The sequence below is a fragment of the Saccopteryx bilineata genome, chromosome 1 (assembly GCF_036850765.1).
Source record: "Saccopteryx bilineata isolate mSacBil1 chromosome 1, mSacBil1_pri_phased_curated, whole genome shotgun sequence".
Taxonomy (NCBI): Eukaryota; Metazoa; Chordata; class Mammalia; order Chiroptera; family Emballonuridae; genus Saccopteryx; species Saccopteryx bilineata.
In genome coordinates, this window is record NC_089490.1 from 215,592,873 (window position 1) to 215,618,012 (window position 25,140).

Genomic DNA, 25,140 nt, shown 5'->3' on the forward strand with positions numbered 1-25,140 from the left:
ATCAAAGTGGTGGTGTTAGCAACAGGCAGTGTGGCGGGCCAGCAACTAGCCTCAAGTAGGGCTACAGTGACTCGTTGGGTGACTAGCCCGAGGGAGAGGGTAATTAATGGCTTTGGGACCAGAACAGGTCCAGTTTCTGTGTCCTCACAGAGGATCACAGTATCAGAAAACAGTTATTAGAAGGCTTAAGAGACTAGACAGGATTATGAAAAATATTGACTTGGCTCTGACCATATGCTCAATGGATAGAGCATCATCACAATGTGCAGAGGTCATGGGTTCAATCCCTGGTCAGGGCACATACAAGAAGCAACCAATGAGCAAGTGCACAACTAAGTGGAACAATGAATTGATGATTCTCCTTTCTCTCTCTCTCTTTCAAGTCAGTGGAAAAATTAAAAAATAGGTATATCAATTTAATGTGGAGCCAATTAATTACTGACCTTAGACACCTGTATCTAATGATACCCAGTTCTGTGAACATAGCATATAGGTGAGGATGAAAAGAATTGTTACTAGAGGTCAAGTAGGATCCAACACGTGAAGGAACTTACAATTTATGAATTCTTTACACTTCCTAGTGCCTTCACTTCTCATTTCTGCTATTGTGCCACTTGGTTTCTAGCCTCACCAGTGGACCACTGCCCCTTGCTTCTGACCAAGACATTCTCACTGTTCGTCTGAGCACCAAGGTGGTGTCCTTAGGCAGAGCCCTCGTCAGAGCTGCAGACTGATGTGGGCTCTGGTTTTGAGTTTCTAGGTTTGGATAAAAACCCTGTGCACTCTAGTTCATGGAACCAAGAATTGGCCTAATAATTCATCTTCTGTTGGGAATGGCCTTCTGCAGTGATCGTACTAGTTTACCTCCTTAGTGACTGCAACGTGGCATCTGGACATGGGCTTGTGAGTGGGCTCTCCCTGTTGACCAGACTCCTTTGCTGCTGACTCTGTCTGAGCTTAAAACATGGCTTTCCCATGCCCTGCCCCACCAACCTATTGATTTTATTGTCAATTCATCTGAACTGTTTTGATGATTTTTTTTTAAATCTATCTAGAGGTTTAGATTTACCCTTTTCTCCAGTATTTAAACTGTCAAAATTCAGCACTGTTTTGAGATAAGGGTCTTTTCACAGAAATTGGGGGAAATGTTTTTATGAGAAGCTAGAGAACCTGATTGAAAGAACCCAATACAGAAACTTCATAAGAGATTTTAAAAATGTTTCGATTATTCTTTTGTATGGGAATACACAGCTCCAGTAATAGATAAAATGTCTACTATTTATTTTTGAAAAGATAACCAAAAAAGAGAAATAATAATACCAGAGACCTTAGCTACCCACATGCTGGTGTAGTTTAGGAGTTACCAGGAGTGTGATTTTAACCCAAGAAGTGTGTTAGCAATGTATGCTTTTCTTATTTTGTACATATTTTATATGGTAATATTGTTAAAATGGAAAAAGTACCGTACTTTGTTCAATAGCTCTGTAATTTGTGGCCATTTTGAAATCCTTGTGCCACACAGCATTGCTAAAGTTTTATAATAGGAACTAAGTTTCATTTAGAGGAAGTTGAGGGTATGCCTGTAAACCAGCCTCTGCACCCTTTGATACTGTTATTCCATTATTCTAGCCACCCTTGAATCCCAACACCAAATCTATTTTTTCTTTTCTTTTTTTTTTTTTTTTTGTATTTTTCTGAAGTGAGAAGCAAGAAGGCAAAGAGACAGACTCCCGCATGCCCCCTACTGGGATCCACCCGGCATGCCCACCAAGGGGTGATGCTGTGCCCATCTGGGGCCTTGCTCCGTTGCGACGGGAGCCATTCCAGTGCCTGAGGTGGAGGCCATGGAGCCATCCTCAGTGCCCCGGCCAACTTTGCTCCAATGGAGCCTTGGCTGCGGGAAAGGAAGAGAGGTAGAAAAGAAAGAAGAGGGGGAGGGGTAGAGAATCAGAGGGGTGCTTTTCTCCTGTGTGCCCTGAACTGGAATTGAACCTGGGACATTCACACGCCAGGCTGACGCTCTAGCACTGAACCAACCAGCCAGGGCCCCAAATCTGTTTTCTTAAAATTGTTTCCCACTTTTTTTTAATCCTTCTGGGGTTTCTTCCCTCTTCCTTTTAAATACTATATTTCCCTAGGGTCTTGTTGTGGATTCTCCTCTTTCTACCTGTTACACTATCAATCTCATCTACTTTCACAGTATCAGTTATAAATTGTGCCAATGATGCCCAAGTATGCATGTCTAGTAAAAACATGCCTATTGAACTAGAGAACCTCATGCATCATTACATTCTATAGGCACCTCAACTCAAGGTCTTCCCTCCCATACTGAAGCCTCCCCTCATATTTTTCATTTCAGTGTCTGGTACTATCGACCCAAGGCAAAATTTTGAGTCTTACTAGTCTTCAATTTTATCATTTCTATCATTTTAATCACCAAATCCTGTTGATTCTTGCTCTTAACTTTCTCTGAAATCTATACCTTTCTCCCTTCTCTCAGGTCTACCTGCTACTGGACTGTAAGCTGCTGCTGCCCTTTTTTTTTCCCCCCCTTTTTCAGGGGAAGGAGCAGGAAGCATCAACTCCCATATGTGCCTTGACCAGGCAAGTGCAGGGTTTTGAACCTGCAACCTCAGTGATCCAGGTTGCCATTTTATCCACTGCACCACCACAGGTCAGGCTTTTTTTTTTTTTAGCAAGAGAGACAGGAAGGGAGGATGAGAAGCATCAACTCATAGTTATTTTAACTTCAGTTGTACATTGATTGCTTTGAAGAGGGAGGAGAAAGAAAGAGAAAGAAGCATCAACTTGTAGTTGCCTCACTGAGGCCTTGATCAGAGCCCAGCCAGTGTCCCCTTGCTCAAACCAGTAACCTTGGGTTTTTTATGCCAGTGACCTTTTTGGGGTCAAGCTGGCAAGCTTTAGGATCATGTGGATGATTTCCACCTCATGCCAGCAACCTCATGCTGACCAGCACTCTCTCAGAGCCAGTGACTTTGGGATTTTGAACCGGTGACCTCAGTGTTCCAGGTGGATGCTTTATTCAATGTGCCACCACTGGTCAAGCTGGACCATAAGCTTCTAAGGCAGGAATCATATATGTATGGTTCCTACTCTGTGAGATCCAGCATGATAGCTAGCATACATTTAGTGCTCAGTATGTCAGATGAATGGATGGAGGCTAAGGTCTTGGCTGAATGACAGCAACATTTTCCTAACTGGCTGTTCTGTTTTTTACTTCCTTTCAATGTGTTGTCTACACTGCCACTAGCATGATATATCGAAAATACAGTTCTACAGTCCCTGTAAATATTTTAATTTTTTTTAAAAGATAAAAGCTTTTAAAAATCATAACCACCCTGGCTGAATAGCTCAGTTGGTTAGAGCACTGTCCTGAAGCACAGAGGTTGCTGGTTTGATCCCTGATCAGGGCACATACAGGAACAGCTCGATGTTCCTGTCTTTTTTGTTCTCGTTATTCCTCTCTTGCTGAAATCAATAAATAAAAATTTAAAATAAATCATAACTATTTTACTGTTATCATAGCTAAAAATCTAACTATCCTCTCCCTCTTTTTTTCAAAATAAATTGATTTTTATTAGCCTTACTGGAAACGGGTTTTTTTGTTGTTGTTTGTTTTTTTTGTGTGTGTGACAGAGACAGATAGGGACAGACAGGAAGAGAGAGAGATGAGAAGCATCACATCTTCATGGTGGCACCTTAGTTGTTCATTGATTGCTTTCTCTTATGTGCCTTGTACGGGGTTGGGGGTAGGGCTATAGCAGAGTAAGTGACCCCTTGCTCAAGACAGCAACCTTGGCCTCAAGCCAGTGACCTTTGGGTTCAAACCAGCGACCATGGGGGTCATATCTATGATTCCATGCTCAAGCCAGTGACCCCACACTCAAGATGGTGAGCCGGTGCTCAAGCCAGCAACCTCAGGGTTTTGAACCTGGGTCCTCTGCATCCCAGTTCAACACTTTGTCCACTGCGCCACTGCCTGATCAGGCTGAAAACAGTTACTCTTTAATATCTAATTGTCAAATTTTCAGTTTTCTCTTTTAAAAATTATTTACAATTTAAAAAAATTAGAATCCAAATCGTCTATAAATTGTAATTAGTTGATGTGTCTAAGTTTCTTTTTAACTCTTGGCTATTCCTCTGTTTCTTTTTCTTTCGTTTGCACTTCTTTTGTTGAAGAAGCCAACTTGTTTGTGCTTAGTTTCCCACTGTCTGGAGCCTGGTACTTTCCTGTGAAGGGGGGCTGGGAGCTAGTTACCACTCCAGGCAGGCGATGCTTTTCTCTCTTAGGCTCTTTGAAGGCCTTCTCTTTATTTTTAGGGTTCTGTGTTTTTATTAGTTTAATTTTTATTTATTGTTCATCATATGTGTTGCTTCACACATCTGTGAATTTATATTTTCCCCCTTTCTGAGGAGAGAATGGTGTTCATGTCACCTGTTTTCTCTCCCTTTTGTCCATCACTTTATCCCCTACCCTTCCCTCCTGTCACCACCCAGTAAATGACAGAGTAGACAAGTCATGATGTGAGCTAACTGTAGTTAAACAAAATTTAAAAGTATATTAGATTAAAGTAAAATCAAATTATCAGAGTATGGTGCATAACACTGTTAGGTTCGCCTCACCAAAATATGGAGACTAAGTTGGTCAGAACCATTGACCTCATGAATCTCTACATAAAGTTTAAGAATTAAAAAAAAGAGTATTAATAAGTTCTTGTCAATGTTGTATTTTTATTCCTAGATCTCATACTTTGGATTCTGTCTGTATTATAATGAATGGCACTTTGACATCAGATGTCATTGGTCAAAGAGTTGAAGTTAACGGAGAGCATGCAACAGTACGTTTTTATGGCACCGTCCCTCCAGTGGCAGGTAATGTTCGAGTCTATGTGCGTGTATATGGATTTATTTATTTTGCAATTGTTCTCTGTGGACTTTTCAGTATTACAGCAATTTTGAGGAAACAACCAATTTATAGATGCCTCCTATATACAGTTTTATTAGGTGACAATATCCTGTAGTATCTGTGGCTTTATTTAATTATGCACTTTAATTACTGTTGCTATTTCATGTTAATTCAACCATAAAATATGTTCTGAGTAAACTCTGAACAACAAAAAATCTTGAATTATCATAATCCTAAACTCAAAAACTAAGTAAATTTTGAAATAGTGTGCCCTTAATCTATGTGTACATATATGTAGCTAATATATATATAGTTTATAGTTTAAATTGATATAAATACAATTTTGTGTTACCTTTTCTCACTTCTTATTTGGTATATATTTAGCTGTGTTTCCATAGCTTTATTTTACTTGGAGTTTTTTTCAGTGTTTATTTTTTGTTATCTTAAAGGATGGGAGAGAGCAGGTAAGAGACATCTATTCCTGTATGTGCCCTGACTGGGAATTGAACCGGCAGCCTGCTGCTCAGGATGATGATCCAACCAACCAAGCTATTCGACCAGGGCTACTTGTATTTTTTTAATTGACTGTAATTGATATGCAACATAGTAGTTTCAGGTATACAACATAATGATTAGATATTTGTATATATTGTGTAATGATCACCACAATAAGTCTAGTTAACATCCTTCACCATATATTGTTACAAATGTTTTTTCTTGGGATGAGAACTTTTAAGATCTATTCTGTTAGTGCCCTGGCCAGGTAGGTTGGTTGGTTAGGCCAAGGGCATCGTCCAGATATGCCAAGGTTGCGGGATTTGTTCCCTGGTCAGAGCACATATAAGAATCAACCAATGAATGTATAAATAAGTGGAACAACAAATGGATGTTTCTCTTTCCCTCTCTCTAAAATCAATAAATTAAAAAAAAAAGATCTATTAGCTACTTTCAAACACATAATGCAGGATAATTGCTGTGGTCACTGTGCTGTGCATTATTATATCCCCTGGACTTGTAACTGAAAGTGTGTACCTTTGATTCCCTTTCTACATTTCATCTACCCTTCATGCTCTGCCTCTGGCAAATACCAACTTGTTCTCTGTATCTATGAGTTTTTTTTCTTTTCTTTAATGGATATTACTATTGTCTTTTTCTTTTTTTTTTAACTTATTCACTTTGGGGGAGGGGCAGGAAGCATCAACTCTCATATGTGCCTTGACTAGGCAAGCCCAGGGTTTCAAACTGGCGACCTCAGCATTCCAGGTCGACACTTTATCCACTGTGCCACCACAGGCAAGGCTCTTTTTTTTTTTTCTTTTTCTTTTTTTTTTTCCTGAAGCTGGAAACAGGGAGAGACAGTCAGACAGACTCCCGCATGCGCCCGACCGGGATCCACCCGGCACGCCCACCAGGGGGCGACGCTCTGCCCACTAGGGGGCGATGCTTTGCCCATCCTGGGCATCGCCATGTTGCGACCAGAGCCACTCTAGCGCCTGGGGCAGAGGCCACAGAGCCATCCCCAGCGCCCGGGCCATCTTTGCTCCAATGGAGCCTTGGCTGCGGGAAGGGAGGAGAGAGACAGAGAGGAAAGCGTGGCGGAGGGGTGGAGAAGCAAATGGGCGCTTCTCCTGTGTGCCCTGGCCGGGAATCGAACCCGGGTCCTCCGCACGCTAGGCCGACGCTCTACCGCTGAGCCAACCGGCCAGGGCCTCTTTTTTATTTTAAATTATGATTCTACCTATAAGTGAATTGTATAGTATTTGTCTTTCTCTGACTTATTTCACTTACCATAATACTTTCAAGGTCTATCCATGTTGTCTCAAATGGTAAGATAGCCTTCCTTTTTATAGCTGAATAATACTATGTTTTGTGTGTGTATGTGTGTGTGTGTATATATATACACACACCACATGCACTTTATCCATTCATCTATTGGTTACTTCCACGTCTGGCTACTGTAAATAATGCTGCAGTGAACATGAGGTACATATTATCTCTTTAAGATAGTGTTTTTGTTTCTTTGAATAAATATCCAGAAGTGGAATTATGGACCCTGGGTAGTTCCTTTTTTTTTTTTTTTTTTTTTTTTTGACAAAGAGAGTCAGAGAGAAGGACAGATAGGGGCAGACAGACAGGAAGGGAGAGAGATGAGAAGCATCAAGTCTTTATTGTGGCACTTTGGTTGTTCATTGATTGTTTTCTCATATGTGCCTTGACTAGGGAGCTACAGCAGAGTGAGTTACCCCTTGCTCAAGCCAACGACCTTGGGCTTAAGCCAGTGACCTTGGGCTTCAAGCCAGTGATCTTTGGGCTCTAGCCAGCAACTATGGGGTCATGTCTATGATCCCATGCTCAATTCAGCAACCCCGCACTCAAGCTGGTGAGCCCTTGCTCAAGCTGGATGAGCCCACGCTCAAGCCGGCAACCTCGGGGTTTCAAACCTAGATCCTCTGCATCTTAGTCTGATGCTCTATACATATGCCTCCGCCTGGTCAAGTGATAGTTCTATTTTTTAATGTAATCTTTTTTTATTTTATTTTTATTTATTAATTTAAGCCAGAGAGGAAGGGAGATAGACAGGAACATCAATTGTTGGGAGGTAGAGACAGGAACATCACTTCATTCCTGTATGCTCTGATCAGGAATCAAACCAGCAACCTCTGTGCTTTGGGCCAATGCTTCAACCAATGGAGCTATCTGGCCAGGGCCTATTATTTAATTTTTTTAAGGAAACTACATACAGTTCTCCATAGTGACTATTCCAGTATACATTCTCATCAACAATGCATAAGCCCTTTTCTCCACATACTCACCAATACTTATTTCTTGTCTTTTTGATACTAGCCATTCCAACAGGTTTGAGGTGATATCTTATTATGATTTTAATTTGTATTTTCCTGCTGATGAGTGATGTTGAACACCTTTTTATGTACCTGTTGGCCATCTTTATGTCTTCTTTGGATCCTTTGTCCTTTTTTAATCAGGTTGTTTGGGGTGGTTTTGCTATTGACTTGTATGCATTATTTTTATTTATTTATATTTTGGGGGGAAAAGTAGAGGCAGGGAGAGATATAGGAATGTCGAGTTGCTCCTCTACATGCCCTGATGTGGGAATCAAATTAGCAACCTCCATCCACCAGGTCGACTTAATTTTTTTTTTTTTTTTTTTTTAGAGGAAGGGAGAGACCAGGGAGAGGGAAGGGAAGCATTTATTTGTTGTTCCACTCAGTTGTACAATCATTGGTTGCTTCCCCCCGTGTGCCTTGACCAGGGTTGAAACCCATAGCCTTGTCGTATCAGGACGACTCTTAACTCACTGAGCTAACCGGCCAGGTCATGATTTGTATGAGTTGTTTATATTTTGGATATTAACTTCTTGTCAGATAAATGATTTGCATATATTTTCTTCCATTGGGTAGGTTGTCTTTCGTTTTGTTGATGGTTTTGCTTGTAATTTCTAGTTTTATACTTTCGTAAATAATAGTGTAGTAGACTAATTTATTTTGTAGTGAATCAACAAATATTTGAGTATCTTCTATATATTAGGACTGGCCTAAATTGGTACCGAGAGATTCAGTGACAAACAGGCCAGAGGGTCTCAAAGTGAGGTCCCAGTCCAGCGTCAGCATCACATGGTTACTTGTTAAAAATGCAAATTCCTGGGTCTCACCGCAGAACCACTAACCCAGACACTCTGGAGGTGGTGCCCAACAATCTATGTTTTAAAAAGCCCTTTGGGGCCCTGGCCGGTTGGCTCAGTGGTAGAGCGTTGGCCTGGCGTGCAGAAGTCCCGGGTTCAATTCCCGGCCAGGGCACACAGGAGAAGCGCCCATCTGCTTCTCCACCCCTCCCCCTCTCCTTCCTCTCTGTCTCTCTCTTCCCCTCCTGCAGCCGAGGCTCCATTGGAGCAAAGATGGCCCCGGGCGCTGGGGATGGCTCCTTGGCCTCTGCCCCAGGCGCTAAAGTGGCTCTGGTCGCAACAGAGCTATGCCCCGGAAGGGCAGAACATCGCCCCCTGGTGGGCAGAGCTTCGCCCCTGGTGGGCGTGCCAGGTGGATCCCGGTCGGGCACATGCGGGAGTCTGTCTGAGTGTCTCTCCCCGTTTCCAGCTTCAGAAAAATACAAAAAAAAAAAAAAAAAAAAAAGCCCTTTGGGGGATTCTGATACTCACTAAGGTTTGAGAACCATTGAACTAGATGGTTATGAGCACTGCCTTCGTGAACCTAAGGTTGCTGTGGAAGTCTTTCAGCTGAACGTGGGCCGCTCTGAAGCTAGGATGGCTTTCAGTCTTTCCTAGTTACACAGGTACGTAATATGATACGGAGAAGGCATTTGTCCTTATGTAACTGGGATTATTGGTAAAGTGAAAGAGAATTTAGCATTTAACCTTCAAGTCAGCTAATTAGGAACCTTAATTGCTAAGTAAGCAATCACTGTGTGCCCGGGGCTTTCACATATGCTCTCTACTTTGAATATCATAACAGCTGTAGAATATAGATGCTGTTGCTCCCATTTATTTATAGATGAGGAGACCAAGACTCAGGTCTCAAAGCTTTCATATAGCAGAGCTGGGATTTGAATCTGTGCTTGAATTCATGCCCTTTCTACACTGTTGTTTCTCAAAAATATGAATATTTTAAGGTTCTTGATATATGTTGCCAAATTGCTGTCTAAAAGTATTGGCTCGATATCCAATACTTGCAAATGGAAATGGGAAGCTGACTGAGATGGCTATTCACATTCAGGAAATGTAGTGTTCAGAAAGTTTATTAGGAGTACTCTTGGGATCAATGCTAATGGAAGGTAAGGAAGCAGGACTAGGTGGAGGGAGAGAAGTTGGGCTGTGTTGTGATCTGATCAAAGCTTTCAGTTGACCTGCAGGATGCTCTGAAACTAGGATGGTCCTCAATCTTAGTTGAGATGAGGGATTGGGCATTTACACTTCTGTGATAATCTGTCATTGGGTTCTCGTTGCCCTAGGAAGGAAGTGTGTACACTTGAGCAAGGAGTTTTTTCCATGCAGATGATTCTGAAAGAAGGTCCAAAGTTGAAGGTTAACCTACAGAAGCCAGTACTCTCAGCAGCTGGAGGAAATAAGCCCAGTTCCCCAAGGCATCGCAGATACAGTAATACAGGTGGAAGCTATTTAATGGTAGTTTAGCAAACATGAGGTGGTACATATTTTCATTCATTAAGTTGCCTGTGAGTTTGACACTTTCCTTGCATATGTATTTATAATGCCTGGTGGCTGAGGCCAGGCAGGTTCACTTTGGATTCAGGCAGATAGTAGAAAAATTGTGGAGCTGGGAAGAGTTGGGCCATTCCATTTAATCAAGTCTCACAACCGTGGAGAAGCACACAGTAAGGGGAAACCGCCTCTCAGGCAAACAAACCACAAAATGGCCCCTCTCAGTGGCAGGCAGACAATCCATGCATCCACAATCCCCAGTCTCTCTTTTGAGTGCAAGCACCCATAGCTTTATACAGGCCACACACATGTGGCGCTGCCACGCACTCACGTACCAATCAGGCAAAGTGCTTGCAGCTGGTAACCCCGTTAGCAAGCCTAACACAGCTGCCCCACAGTATTATAAGGCAATTTTTCCCCCTGAAAATTACAATTCTGCAAAGAGGGAGCTGCTATATAGTTATTCCTTATTAATTATCTTATTGTATGGGGCACTCTCCATTACTTTGCCTTAGTTGGTATTATTTTCGGGTTCCTTTTAGAGATCATCTGCTGGAATTGATACAAAGATGTGGAGAAATTGAACACAGAGTTAGTAATTACTCCTGGGGTTACTACACTGAACGTTGCTGTAGGGTTCTTGTGACAGCTGAATGTGTTAAGGTGTTTAAAGCACTTGGACCAGTGACTGGTGCACAGTGGTAGCTTTTGTTGTAATTAGACATGTAAAAATTACTTTAGTCTGACCAGGGTTGGCACAGCAGATAGAGCGGCCAATGTCAACGCTGATGTCCTTCATTTGAAACCCTGAAGTCACTGGCTTGAGCCCAAGGTTGCTGGTGAGCCCCCCGCCCAGTCAAGGACTGAACAACTAAAGTGAAGCAACTGTGAGTTGATGCTTCTCATTTCTCTATTCCCTCTCTCCCCCTTCCTGTCTCTCAAATTAATCTTGAAAAAACTTTAAAAAGGAATACAACAGTCCTAATGTTTGGCAAATGACTACTTGTGGTTAGAAATTTAATTTCCTGAGCTAGGATCATACATAGATTTAAATAAATGTTATTATGCTTTAAAACTATTTAAATAGCTCTGGCCGGTTGGCTCAGTGGTAGAGAGTCAGCCCCTGGTGTGGAAGCCCCAGGTTTGATTCCTAGCCAGGGCACACAGGAGAGCGCCCATTTGCTTCACCTCCTTCCCCCTTCTCCTTTCTCTCTGTCTCTTACTTCTCCTTCCGAAGCCAGGGCTCCATTGGAGCAAAGTTGGCTCCGAGCGCAGAGTAAGGTTCCACGGCCTCCACCTCAGGCACTAGAATGGCTCCCGTTGCAACAGAGCAATGCCCCAGATGGGCAGAGCATCACCTCCTAGTGGGCATGCTGGGTAGATCCTGGTCGGATGCATGCAGGAGTCTGTCTCTATGCCTCCTCGCTTCTCATTTCAGGGGAAAAAAACCCACAAAAACTATTTAAATAGAAGTAAAGATGACTGGCAGTGGTGGGCAGAAACCACCCTCTGCCTGTCTCCAGAACCTGGTGACTTGTAGCAAAAGAGAATCAGGGTAGCAGGTGGGATTAAGGTTTCTAATCAGTGCGTTTAGGACAGGGAGGTGATCCAGATGGCACAACGGAATCTCCAGAATTGTTAGCAGAATCGGGAGATGGAGGAAGAGTGTCAGGCTGCTGTGAGGTGAGCAGGGGTGACTGTGGGCTGTGGTGGGGGGTGGGGAGATGGCCCCTAGAAGCTGGGAAAGGCACAGGTTTCCTCTGGAGCCTCTAGAAGGGCAGCTGGCAACGCCTTCCTCTCAGCCCAGTGAGCCCCACGTCAGACTCTGACCTCCAAGACTGGGGACCATGTGTGTTGTTTTAGATCAGCAGTAGGAAACCTATGCATACATCCTGGACACTTGTGTGACTGTCTAAGTCAGGGGTCCCCAAACTACGGCCTGCGGGCCACATGCGGCCCCCTGAGGCCATTTAACCGGCCCCCACCGCACTTCCGGAAGGGGCACCTCTTTCATTGGTGGTCAGTGAGAGGAGCATAGTTCCTATTGAAATACTGGTCATTTGGTTGATTTAAATTTACTTGTTCTTTATTTTAAATATTGTATTTGTTCCCGTTTTGTTTTTTTTACTTTAAAATAAGATCTGTGAAGTGTGCGTAGGGATTTGTTCATAGTTTTTTTTATAGTCTGGCCCTCCAATGGTCTGAGGGACAGTGAACTGGCCCCCTGTGTAAAAAGTTTGGGGACCCCTGGTCTAAGTCCCTCCTGGAGACGCCTGTGTCACCATGCCAAAGCGAAGGGAAGGAGCCCCACGGCCGCCCCCCCCCCCCCCACTGGAGGACCTCTGCACCTCCATGGAGAGGGTGGGTGGTGCAGCCACCACCAGGTCTGGGCCTCTCGTTTCTCTTCCCCAGCAAGAAGTTACAAGGCTGGGAGGGGATGGAGAGGTCCTGGGATGGAGGGACAGCCCCTGCGCCTGAAGTTTAAAGAAAAGGGACCCTCCGCCTCCTTTAGGGCGGAACAGGACTGAGGACGCCGAGGATGGAGCATGGAGCGCAGCGCTGGCAGGATGCTGGGTCTTGGTCCCTGTGCTCCTCCAGGCAGAAACGTGCCACCGGCACGCCCAGCTTGGGGCACTCGGGAACGGTGCGAGAGAGGACGGGGTCTGGCAGAAATGCCCGGCTTGCCTAGACTGGGGAGACAGCCAAGGACCAGCAGTGAGTCTTCTGTCCTAGGGTTCTTCTTTTGTTTTTGTTTTTTAGAGAGAAATGAATTTTTTGTTTTTGTTTTTAATTTTATTTACTAATTATCTACTGCACCACTACAGGTCAGGCAGCTTCTCCTTTTCTAAAAAAAAATTTGTCTTGCCCCTTCTTTTTGGTGTGTTTGTATTATGTTGTTGTGAGTCAGGCACAGAGAGAGAGAGATCAGCAGACGAAATCATCAAGGACTAGCAAAGGTCCACCACAGTGCTCAGGCAAATGGCCCCGAGTTCGTGCTGTGTCCTATTTTTATTCACAAGACTTCAAAAAGCTTGTTTACTGAGAAGTTGGCATAACATCAAGCATAACTTTTTTTTTCTTTTTTTTTTTCTGAAGTTGGAAACGAGGAAGCAGTCAGACAGACTCCCCGCATGTGCCCGACCGGGATCCACCCGGCATGCCCACCAGGGGTCAATGTTCTGCCCATCTGGGGCATCGCTCTGTTGCAACCAGAGCCATTCTAGTGCCTGAGGCAGAGGCCATAGGCACCCGGGGCAACTTTGCTCCAATGGAGCCTTGGCTGCGGGAGGGGAAGCGAGAGACAGAGAGGAAGGAGAGGGGGAGGGGTGGAGAAGCAGATGGGTGCTTCTCCTGTGTGCCCTGGCTGAAAATCGAACCCGGGACTCCTGCACGCCAGGCTGACACTCTACCACTGAGCCAACTGGCCAGGGCCAAGCATAACTTTTACTTAAAGATACATGGAGTACACCTGCATGATAGCTTAATAACAATATAATATCAAAAGGCATTAATTGCTATTGCTTCTATGGTTCCCACAGCATTCCTCTCTTTATCTCAAGGGATAACCTTGAAAGGAACAGAAATCTTATGAGAATGTTTTACTGAGAAAAAAGCCCAGCAACTGCCTTCAGTCACATAGACCTGTTTCAGTGACCCGCCTTCAAGTCACAACACAATTCTCTTGGCAAAAAATTCTTTTCTTGTTGGCTGTGTTCCTATCCAAGGCCATGCAATGGGTTATTCCACTACATTTCCCCCTTTTCGTTTATGCTGAATGTTATGAAGCACCACAGAAAACACAGCCTTCTGTCATTCATCCCTTATTTCTCTTGCTTTGATTTCTCGACAGACTATAAAACATAGTCTGTAAAACATAGAATTAATACTATTATAAAAAGTCCCACAGTGGATCCCAAAAATCCTTTAATATATTCAATAAGATTTAATTGTGATAAATTATTTATTAATCCCTTCAATATAGGTTGACATGTTAGAATTTCTAATTTTCTTTGAAAAGCTTCATGAATATGTCTTTGTAATTTAATGATTTCTTTAGTTACATTATCATGATTTAACAAATGCTTTTTAACATTTTCCTAATGGAAATAAGTACGATTTTAAGAAATAGGGGTAACACAAAAAATAGTTACATTCTAATCACATCTTAGCCTAATTTGTCTTTGCAGGCTAACAATTTGATCTCTTAACACAATCATAGTCTGTTCTAAATCATTAACTTTAGTATTAATGTTACTATCTATATGTTATTTTTTTAAAAATCATTTTCATTTATTCATTCATTTTAGAGGGGAGGGAGGGAGGGGGAGAGAGAGAGAGAGAGAGAGAGAGAAGGGGGGAGGGGAGGAGCAGGAAGCTTCAACTCCCATATGTGCCTTGACCGGGCAAGGCCAGGGTTTTGAACTGGCAACCTCAGCATTCCAGGTCGACGCTTTATCCACTGCGCCACCACAGGTCAGGCTACTATCTATATGTTATTGAGAAGTCCACAGTTGTTCAGAATCTTCATGCCATTTTTGTACAAAGTTCACAGTCTGTATACTTTGATGTAATGTAACTCCAGATACAGCAGCCACGGTGGTTACAGCTATTAGTCCCATAATAATGGTGATGATCAGTCTAACTAGTCTCTTGGTTCGCTTCAAGGACTTAATAAGGTGTTGTAACAGCCTCATGAAGGGGAACCCTGCCACATCCAATGCATTTGTACTGGAATCTAGACTCCTGTTCAGGTTCTTAAAATGTAAAGACTTTGACTATTTTTATTAAAAAGAATAGAAGAGTTAATACATGTATAAAAAGCACACTTAGGCCCTGGCTGGTTGGCTCAGCGGTAGAGCGTCGGCCTGGCGTGCGGGGGACCCGGGTTCGATTCCCGGCCAGGGCACATAGGAGAAGCGCCCATTTGCTTCTCCACCCCCTCCCCCTTCCTCTCTGTCTCTCTCTTCCCCTCCCGCAGCCAAGGCTCCATTGGAGCAAAGATAGCCTGGGCGCTGGGGTTGGCTCCTTGGCCTCTGCCCCAGGCGCTAGAGTGGCTCTGGTCATGGCAGAGTGACGCCCCGGAGGGGCAGAGCATCGCCCCCTGGTGGGCAGTGCGTGGCCCCTGGTGGGTGTGCCGGGTGGATTCCGGTCGGGCGCATGTGGGAGTATGTCTGACTGACTCCCCGTTTCCAGCTTCAGAAAAAGACAAAAAAAAAAAAAAGCACACTTATTGCAAGTTATTGAATAATTTTTAGCTATTTGGTTTCACCTATAACAAACATATAAGGCAATCTAACATAAGCAGATATGAAATGTGTTTCATTCTTCTTAAAGATTAACATAATATGATTAGAAGGATAATTTCTCCAGATTTTTCCTTTCTACGCTGACATATATTTAAGTGCCGTGGCTACTTTCTACAATTGATATTGTATAGGACCAAATTTTATATGAGGAGCTCGAGGTGACATCCCTCCTCTATGCTATATGATAGTATGATTACTTTGATCACCAGCTATAATTAAACCATTGTTCTTATGTCACCTTAAATCGGCACCCTGCCCTTTAACTTGGGCGGAGTTATGAGGGTTTTAATCTATGACGTTTTATGTACAGATGTATTACTTTTAAATCTATATCCTTCTAAGAAACGTGTTTTTTTTTCATCTCCTTTACTATTATCTTTGACAATAGAGAACTAAGCTTGCGCTTCTATGTTTAAACAATGTGGCTCATGTCCTATACATATAGGTAATCCCTCAACTCCTGTTGTATAATTTTCTAATTTCATGCCTTCTTCCGAAGGTGCTAAGGGACCTCTATCATTAAAAGGTCCTGGAAGCTAATTAGAGTCATTAACAAAAATATGAAAGGTACTGTTTTCCTAATGAATACCTCTACTTAATGGAGAATTAGGGACATATGCCTAATAACTAAAATTTTCAGCTCTACTTACCAGAATTGTTACCAAAGGAATCATTGCTAAAAACAAGTTAGTAGCATTTTCTTCTTTTCTAGTAGCTTGTAGCATTTTTTTTTTTTACCATTAAAGGTCAGTTTTTTTAAGTTGACCCCAACTTGGTATTTTATAGCCTTTTCAATACCAAGCAGCAGCACCTTTAAGATTCTTCTTTTGAAATTCATTTCTTTCATCTCAGCAATGGGCAGATATGGAAAGAATCTATTGTTCTTATTCATGTTGTTAGTTTAATTTTGCAAGCAGGACTCCAAAGGACTTCACTGGATTCTGCAATGACACAAGCAAACCCTCTTACCCAATGTTGCACTACACTAGATACCTATTGATTCAACTCACTTTTATAATGCACAGGCTGATTAATCTTAGAACTGTTTTTTGTCCAGTGTCTGTTTGCAGCAAATTATCTTCTCCTGTATTTAAGAAATTTAAAGTAAATACAGCTTTGTGTAACATAATTCTAGGGGATAATCTCCTTTCTTCGCCCCCCCCTTTTGTTTAAGTAACATATTTTTCAGAGTGCAATTACTGTGTTTAATAATTGCTTGTTTTTGTGAATTATATGGAATTCTAGTAGTATGTTTAATATTCTAAAATGCTAAGAATTGTTGAAATTTAGTAGATGTATAGGTAGGACTATTGTCAGTTTTAATTGCTTTAGGAATGCCAAACCCTGGGCTTGCCTGGTCAAGGCACATATGGGAGTTGATGCTTCCAGCTCCTCCCCCCTTCTCTCTCTCCTCTCTCTCCCTCTCTGTCTCTCTCCTCTCTAAAAATGAATAAATAAAACAAAAACAAAATTAAAAAAAAAAAAATTAAAAAAAAACAAAAAAACTATGAACAAATCCCTATGCACACTACACATATCTTATTTTAAAGTAAAAAACCAAAATGGGAACAAATACAATATTTAAAATAAAGAACAAGTAAATTTAAATCAACAAACTGACCAGGTTTTTTTTTTTTTTTTTTGTATTTTTCTGAAGCTGGAAACGGGGAGAGACAGTCAGACAGACTCCCGCATGCGCCCGACCGGGATCCACCTGGCACGCCCACCAGGGGGTGATGCTCTGCTCCTCCGGGGGGTCGCTCTGTTGCGACCAGAGCCACTCTAGCGCCCAGGGCAGAGACCAAGGAGCCATCCCCAGCACCCGGGCCATCTTTTGCTCCAGTGGAGCCTCAGCTGCGGGAGGAGAAGAGAGAGACAGAGAGGAAGGAGAAGGGGAGGGGTGGAGAAGCAGATGGGCGCTTCTCCTGTGTGCCGTGGCCGGGAATCGAACCCGGGACTTCTGCACGCCAGGCCGACGTTCTACCACTGAGCCAACTGGCCAGGGCCTGACCAGTATTTCAATGGGAACTATGGGCCTGCTTTTGGCTAATGAGATGGTCAATGTCCGGTTCCATATTTGTCACTGCTAGCCGGAACAAGTGATATGACGCGCTTCCAGAGCAGTGACGCATGCGTCCCGCGTACTGTACGTGAGTGACGCAGATGAATCCTGTGCTCCTCTCACTGACCACCAATGAAAGATTTACAGTGTTGTATAACCATCCAGATCCTGTTTTTTACTCTTTAATTACCATTGACATAATAGTACAGGGGGTCCTCGGGTTACGACAAAGGTCTTATTCTTACGACAGTGACATAACCTGAATTTTGGTGTATGTCAAAAGACACTCTAGCCTAAGTCACTTACCTATCCTAACATAGTTGTAAGATCATAATCTAGAACATAAAAGCACAACTAAGCCACAGAAAAAGGAAAAGGATATAAATGTACTGTACGCTGTACTGTAGTTAGTGACAAAAAATGAGTTTTAAAAAATTTCTTACCTTTATTCCTGTGGTTGGCTCGCACACTGGAAGGGGCATTGCAAGGTGGGGGACAGTGACTTAATGGAGAAGGAAGCTAGAGAGGCAGGAGAACCTGCAGAAGGTGCTGGAGATACTGGGTCAGGTGAGTCAGGATTGCCTAAGGAACATGCAGGAGACGCTGGAGATGATTCTACCTGTACTACAGGTGTTCCATCTTGAGAAGCAGCTGATGTAGAGGGTATAGGACCTGTTGCAGGCCTCTCTACCTTCTTGAATTGTTCCAGGTTAGTCTGGACAGTTGATGACTTCTCTTCCAAAGTCTGTTTATAGCATTGCAAGGCATCCATAACAGCTCTGTAGTTATTACTGAATCTGTCATCACTGGGGTCCTCAGCTTGAAATTTTGCCAACCCATCCTGTACCATAGAAAACCCTTCTGCCAAACCCTTGGTAGTAAATCTCTTGGCTTCTGGGGATCAATCAGCTGCTTCTCCAACTGAATAAGTTCCTCAGCAGACAGCTCCTCTCCATGGGAGTGAGCGTTGTAAACTCTAAATGTGGTATGTTGATACTGTCCTAACCACGGACCCCCCCTGTATTCATATTTTTAATTTTATTATTTTTTCTTTTTCTCTCTTCTTCTCACTTCAACATTTTATTTAATACTGGTTTGTTGGTGATGATCTCTTTAAGCTTTTACTTATCTGGGAAACTTTTTATCTGTCCTTGATTCTAGATCAGGCGTTGTCAAACTTTTTATAAAAACTGCCCACTTTTTTTTTTACAGAGACAGAGAGAGAGTCAGAGAGAGGGATAGACAGGAACAGACAGACAGGAATGGAGAGATGAGAAGCATCAATCATCAGTTTTTCGTTGCACATTGTGACACCTTAGTTGTTCATTGGTTGCTTTCTCACATGTACCTTGACCGTGGGCCTTCAGCAGACCAACTAACCCCTTGCTTTTGCTCAAACCAGATAAGCCCACGCTCAAGCTGATGACCTCGGGGTCTCGAACCTGGGTCCTCTGCATCCCATTCTGATGCTCTATCCACTGCGCTACCGCCTGGTCAGGCAAAAACCCGCCCACTTTTGCAGTGCTGGTCAACCTGATCCCTCCCTCCCACTAGTGGGCATTTCAGCTTTCATGGTGGGCGGTAGCAGAGCAACTAAACGGCACCATGATTGGCTCACCATGAAAGCTAGACCGCCCACTAGTGGGCGGTAGGGACCAGGTTGACCAGCACTGCAAAAGGGGGCGGTTTTTATAAAAAGTTTGACGCCTGTTAAATGATAGCTTTGCTGGGCAGAGTAATATTGGTTGTAGGTCCTTGCTTTTTATCACTGAATATTTCTTGCCAATTCCTTCTGGTCTACAAAGTTTCTGTTAAGAAATCACTTAACAGCCTTATGGGAGCTCCCTTATAGGTAATATATTTTCTCTCGCTGCTTTTAGGATTCTCTCTTTGGCTTTTTTTTCTTTCTTTTGAGAGAGAGAGAGAGAGAGAGACAGGAATGACAATAGATGAGAAGCATCAACTCCTAGTTGTATCACCTTTAGTTGTTCTTTGATTGTTTCTCATACATGCTTTGACCAGGAGGTTCCCTTGCTCAACCAGCAACCTTGGGTTCAGCCTTGGGATCATGTTAATAAGCCTGTGCTCAAGTCAGTGACCTTGGGGCTTCAAACCTGGGACCTCAGCATCCCAATTCAATGCTCTATCCAGTGTACCATCATTAATTAGGCCTCTCTTTGGCATAAGCTTTGATATTTTGATTATGATATGTCTTGGTGTAGGCCTCTTTGGGTTCATCTTGTTTGGGACATGGTACTCTGGACTTGTATGTCTATTTCCTCACCAGGTTAGGGAAGCTTTCTATCATTATATTTTCAGCTAAGTTTTCGTTTCTTGCTCTTTCTCTTTTCCTTCTGGTACCCTGATGATGCAAATGTTGATATGCCTGAAGCTGTCCCAGAGGCTTCTTAGACTATCCTTATTTTTTGGATTAATTTCTTTTTGTTGTGCTGATTGAGTGTTTTCTGTTTATTTTCCAAATACCTGATATGATTCTCTGCTTCATCTACTCAACTGTTGGCTACCTGTAATGTTGTCTTTTAAAAAATTGTTGATTTTGGAGAAAGGGGAAGAGAGAAAGAGAATTGATTCATTGTTTTACTTGTTTATGCATTCATTGGTTGATTCTTTTTTTTTTTTTTTTTTTTTTCCTGAAGCTGGAAACAGGGAGAGACAGTCAGACAGACTCCCGCATGCGCCCGACCGGGATCCACCCGGCACGCCCACCAGGGGGTGATGCTCTGCCCACCAGGGGGCGATGCTCTGCCCATCCTGGGCGTCGCCATGTTGTGACCAGAGCCACTCTAGCGCCTGGGGCAGAGGCCACAGAGCCATCCCCAGCGCCCGGGCCATCTTTGCTCCAATGGAGCCTTGGCTGCGGGAGGGGAAGAGAGAGACAGAGAGGAAGGCGCGGCGGAGGGGTGGAGAAGCAAATGGGCGCTTCTCCTATGTGCCCTGGCCGGAAATTGAACCCGGGTCCTCCGCACGCTAGGCCGACGCTCTACCGCTGAGCCAACCGGCCAGGGCTGGTTGATTCTTTTTTTTTTAATTTTTATTAATTTTTAATTTACTGTGTTTACATGGATTCAGGTATCCCACTGAATATAACTCCCTCACCCCCCACCCTTGTGTCTCTTTTTATACCCCCTTTGCCCCCCTCTCCCAAACTCTCTCCCCTTTTCCCTCTAGGATTTGCTGTCATCTATATCTCTATGTTAGGTATATATAGTTTCATTAATCCCTTTACCTTCTCTGATTCCATCCCCTCATCCCCCTTCCCTCTGATTGCTGTCCCTCTGGTCTCTGTGACCTCATCTTTTACTCTATTCCATTCCTCAATTCACTGTGTTCATTAGATTCCACATATATGTGAGATCATATGATATTTTTCTTTCTCTGCCTGGCTTATTTCACTTAGCATAATAATCTCCAGGTCCATTCATGCTGTCACAAAAGGTAAGGTTTCCTTCTTTTTCACAGCCACATAGTATTCTATTGTATATATGTACCATAGGTTTTTAATCTCGTTATCCACTGATGGACACTTGGGCTGTTTCCAGATCTTGGCTATTGTAAACAATGCTGCCATTAACATGGGGGTGCATATGTTCTTTTGAATCAGTGATTTGGTGATCCTAGGATATAATCCTAAAAGTGGGATAGTTGGGTCAAAAGGCAGTTCCATTTTTAATTTTTTGAGGAAACCCATACTGTGGCTGCACAATTTGTATGTACTCTGACCTGGGTTTGAAACTGCAACTTTTGTATATTGGGATGATGCTCTAACCAGCTGAACTACCTAGCAAGGGCCCTTGCAATGTAGTCTTCATTTCAGTTAGTATAGTCTTTACTTCTGACTGCTTTGTTTTTTTGTTTTCTATCTCCATTTTTATGTGTCCTATCTCTTTGTTAAAGTTCTCACAGAGTTTATCTCTTCTCCTAAGCTCATTGAGCATCCTTTTAATCAGTGTTTTGTTTTTTGTTTTTTTGTTTTTGTTTTTGTATTTTTCTAAAGCTGGAAACGGGGAGAGACAGTCAGACAGACTCCTGCATGCGCCCGACCGGGATCCACCTGGCACGTCCACCAGGGGCGATGCTCTGCCCACCAGGGGGCAATGCTCTGCCCCACCGGGGCGTCGCTCTGCCGCGACCAGAGCCACTCTAGCGCCTGGGGCAGAGGCCAAGGAGCCATCCCCACCGCCCGGGCCATCTTTGCTCCAATGGAGCCTTGGTTGCGGGAGGGGAAGAGAGAGACAGAGAGGAAGGAGGGGGGGGGGTGGAGAAGCAAATGGGCGCTTCTCCTATGTGCCCTGGCCGGGAATCGAACCCGGGTGCCCCGCATGCCAGGCCGATGCTCTACCACTGAGCCAACCGGCCAGGGCCTTGTTTTGTTTTTTTAAGGAAAGGGGAGGGGGAGAGAGAGAGAGAGAGAGAGAAATGTCAACTTATTTATGCATTCACTGGTTAGTTGTTTTTTGTTTGTTTGTTTGTTTGTTTTTTACAGAGACAGAGTCAGAGAGAGGGATAGATAGGGACAGACAGGAACGGAGAGAGATTAGAAGCATCAATCATCAGTTTTTCGCTGCGACACCTTAATTGTTCATTGATTGCTTTCTCATATGTGCCTTGACCATGGGGCCACAGCTAACCGAGTAACCCCTTGCTTGAGCCAGCGACCTTGGGCCCAGGCTGGTGAGCTTTTTTGCTCAAACCAGATGAGCCCACACTCAAGCTGGCACCTTGGGGTCTCGAACCTGGGTCCTCCACATCCCAGTCCGACGCTCTATCCACTGCGCCACCTCCTGGTCAGTCCAGTGTTTTGAACTCTGTATCTAATAGATTGCTTATCTCTTTTTTGTTTAGTTCATTTTCTGGGGTTCTATCATTTGGGACATGTTTCTTTATTTCCTCATTTTTGCTGCCTTTCTGTGTTTGTTTCTTTGTGTTCGGTAGAGCTGCTATGTCTCCTTGTTTTGGTAGCACGGCCTTATATAGTGTAGGTGTCCTGTTGGGCCAGTGGCCCAGCTTCCCCAGTCACCTGAGTTGGGCATTCCAGGTGTGCTTCCTGCGTGGCCTGTATGCATCCTTCTGTTGTAGTTGAGCCTTGATTGCTGTTGGCACCTCAGTGGAAGGGATTTATCCCAGATTGATTTTGAGGACTGTCTGCGACTACAGCGGAGATCAGCTGTGCAGGCACCAAGCCCATGGAGCAGGACTTATTTTAGTGTGGCTCTAGTGTCTACTGAATTCCCCTTTTGAATGAGTCACTTGTGGAGGTGGGTGGTGCTTCAACGTGGTCTGAAGTTACCCACTGGGTACACTGGCTCTAGGACCTCCTGAGAGGTGCAGGCTAAGGTCTGCTGCCACTTATGCCCTTCCAGGTGCCACCTGACATGAGCTACAAAGTGATCTGCAGATGGTTGCTACTTGTGCTGGGCTTGGAGGTGCCCAGGAGAGGCCAAGCTGTAAAGAAGTTCAGCTTCCACTAGTGCTGGGCCTGGGGCCACTTAGTAAGAGAGATGCTTGGCACATGGAGGCCAAATGTTGGCTGTTTGAGAAATTTTTAGGAAAGTCCACAGCATGAGTAAAGACAGACTGTTTATATGGAAAGCCACTGGAGATGGCTTGGGTAAGCCTGCAAGTTGGGTGGGGCGTTGTCTCAGGGAATCACCAGGTCGGGACCAACAGTGTGAGTCAGGTTGATGGGGAGGGGCACAGATATGATGCCACCTGCAGGCTCTGGGGGAAGGGACTCAGAAAGGAACAATGGCCTCTGCCAGAGTTTCTGTCTGTAAGGAAGCTGCGCCTCTTGCTCTCATCTCTATACTAGACAGCCAGCACTGGAGGTTACAGAGAGTGTGTCTAAGTCTTTGTGTTGGACCTTTAAGGGAAACATTTGGGTCTTGAGCAGCCTCCATCTCACTCAGCCACAATTCGAACTGATTTTCACAGCCAGAGCTATGGGGACTTTTCTTTCTGGCACAGGAACACTGTGCTGGGGTACTACTATGAGGCTGGAATCCCTCGCTCGGGGGACCTCTGCATCTTAGTTATCCTTCCTGACTTTTATCTGCTACCCATGGGTGGTAGGACCAGCCTGTTCCATGTCTCCACCCCTCCCACCAGTCTTGATGTGTCCCCTACTTTATATCCTTAGTTGGAGGACTTCTGTTCAGCTCAATTTCAGGTGGTTCTGATGTGTGTTGTTTTCTAGTTTAGTTGTAATTATGATGTGGCTATGGAAGGTTCAGTACTACATTTACTTTTGCTGCCATCTTAACAGGCTAATCTCCCTTTTTTTTTTTTTTTAATTTCTTTTTTTTTTTTTTTTTCATTTTTCTGAAGCTGGAAACAGGGAGAGACAGTCAGACAGACTCCCGCATGCGCCCGACCGGGATCCACCCGGCACGCCCACCAGGGGCGACGCTCTGCCCACCAGGGGGCGATGCTCTGCCCATCCTGGGCGTCGCCATGTTGCGACCAGAGCCACTCTAGGCCTGAGGCAGAGGCCACAGAGCCATCCCCAGCGCCCGGGCCATCTTTGCTCCAATGGAGCCTTGGCTGCGGGAGGGGAAGAGAGAGACAGAGAGGAAAGCGCGGCGGAGGGGTGGAGAAGCAAATGGGCGCTTCTCCTGTGTGCCCTGGCCGGGAATCGAACCCGGGTCCTCCGCACGCTAGGCCGACGCTCTACCGCTGAGCCAACCGGCCAGGGCCTAATCTCCCTTAATATATTGCTTTTTGTTAGAGCATGATACTTCATTGTCATCTGCCAGAAAATCTGAAACCAGAAATATTAGTGTTTGTACTGCCTGTCAACATTTAGCCGGATAAGTAGAGAAAGGGATTAAATCTTTATGGGCACTTTATTCAGATTGCTGGCAATTTGAGAGAAGGAGGGTTGTGTACACAAGTCCATCTTAACCTCCTATCCTGAGCCATCCTTTTTATAAAGAGAAGTAGAGGGTAGGTAAGGTGTTTTGGGATATTAAGGGGAAAAGTAATCAGATTATAGTCAAAGTTAATTGGACCATAGTAAGTGGTCATTCTGTCCTTGGAGCACAAAGGCTTTGCTGGCAATCCCTTAGGTCAGGGGTTGGGAACTTATGGCTCTTTTGATGGGTGCAACTGGCTCGCAGATAAATCTTTAATAAAAAAAATGATAAAAATATAAAACATTCTCATGTATTACAATCCATTCATTTCCTACTGCTCATGTTCATGGTTGCGGGTGGCTGGAGCCAATCACAGCTGTCCTCCGGGACAACACCAAATTTTTATTGGATAGTGCGTAATGTACATGGGTCGTTGTATGGCTCTCATGGAATTACATTTTAAAATATGTGGCGATGCCTGACCAGGCGGTGGCACAGTGGATAGAGCATAGGACTGGGATGCGGAAGACCCAGGTTCGAGACTCTGAGGTCGCCAGCTTGAGCGTGGGCTCATCTGGTGTGAGCAAAAAGCTCACCAGCTTGGATCCAAGGTTGCTGACTTGAGCAAGGGGTTGCTTGGTCTGCTGAAGGCCCACGGTCAAGGCACGTATGAGAAAGCAATCAATGAACAACGAAGGTGTCACAATGAAAAACTGATGATTGAAGCTTCTCATCTCTCTCCGTTCCTGTCCGTCTGTCCCTATCTATCCCTCTCTCTGACTCTC

At 44.1% G+C, this 25,140-nt stretch overlaps 2 protein-coding genes across 11 annotated transcripts in view; one reads left to right on the plus strand and one right to left on the minus strand.

Moving 5' to 3' along the window:
- The window catches only part of TBCE (tubulin folding cofactor E), a 125,709-nt gene that overhangs the window by 23,705 nt on the left and 76,864 nt on the right, over positions 1 to 25,140 (plus strand). For all 8 annotated transcript variants that reach the window (XM_066235636.1, XM_066235601.1, XM_066235593.1 and 5 more), the window contains exon 2: positions 4,763 to 4,893. In XM_066235636.1, coding sequence (XP_066091733.1) covers positions 4,794 to 4,893 — 100 coding nt within the window. In that variant the 5' untranslated portion in view covers positions 4,763 to 4,793. The remainder of the gene's footprint in view (positions 1 to 4,762; positions 4,894 to 25,140) is intronic.
- The window catches only part of B3GALNT2 (beta-1,3-N-acetylgalactosaminyltransferase 2), a 129,455-nt gene continuing 122,302 nt past the window's right edge, over positions 17,988 to 25,140 (minus strand). For all 3 annotated transcript variants that reach the window (XM_066235675.1, XM_066235657.1, XM_066235648.1), the window contains one exon: positions 17,988 to 18,065. In XM_066235675.1, the coding sequence (XP_066091772.1) occupies positions 18,003 to 18,065 (63 nt within the window). In that variant the 3' untranslated portion in view covers positions 17,988 to 18,002. The remainder of the gene's footprint in view (positions 18,066 to 25,140) is intronic.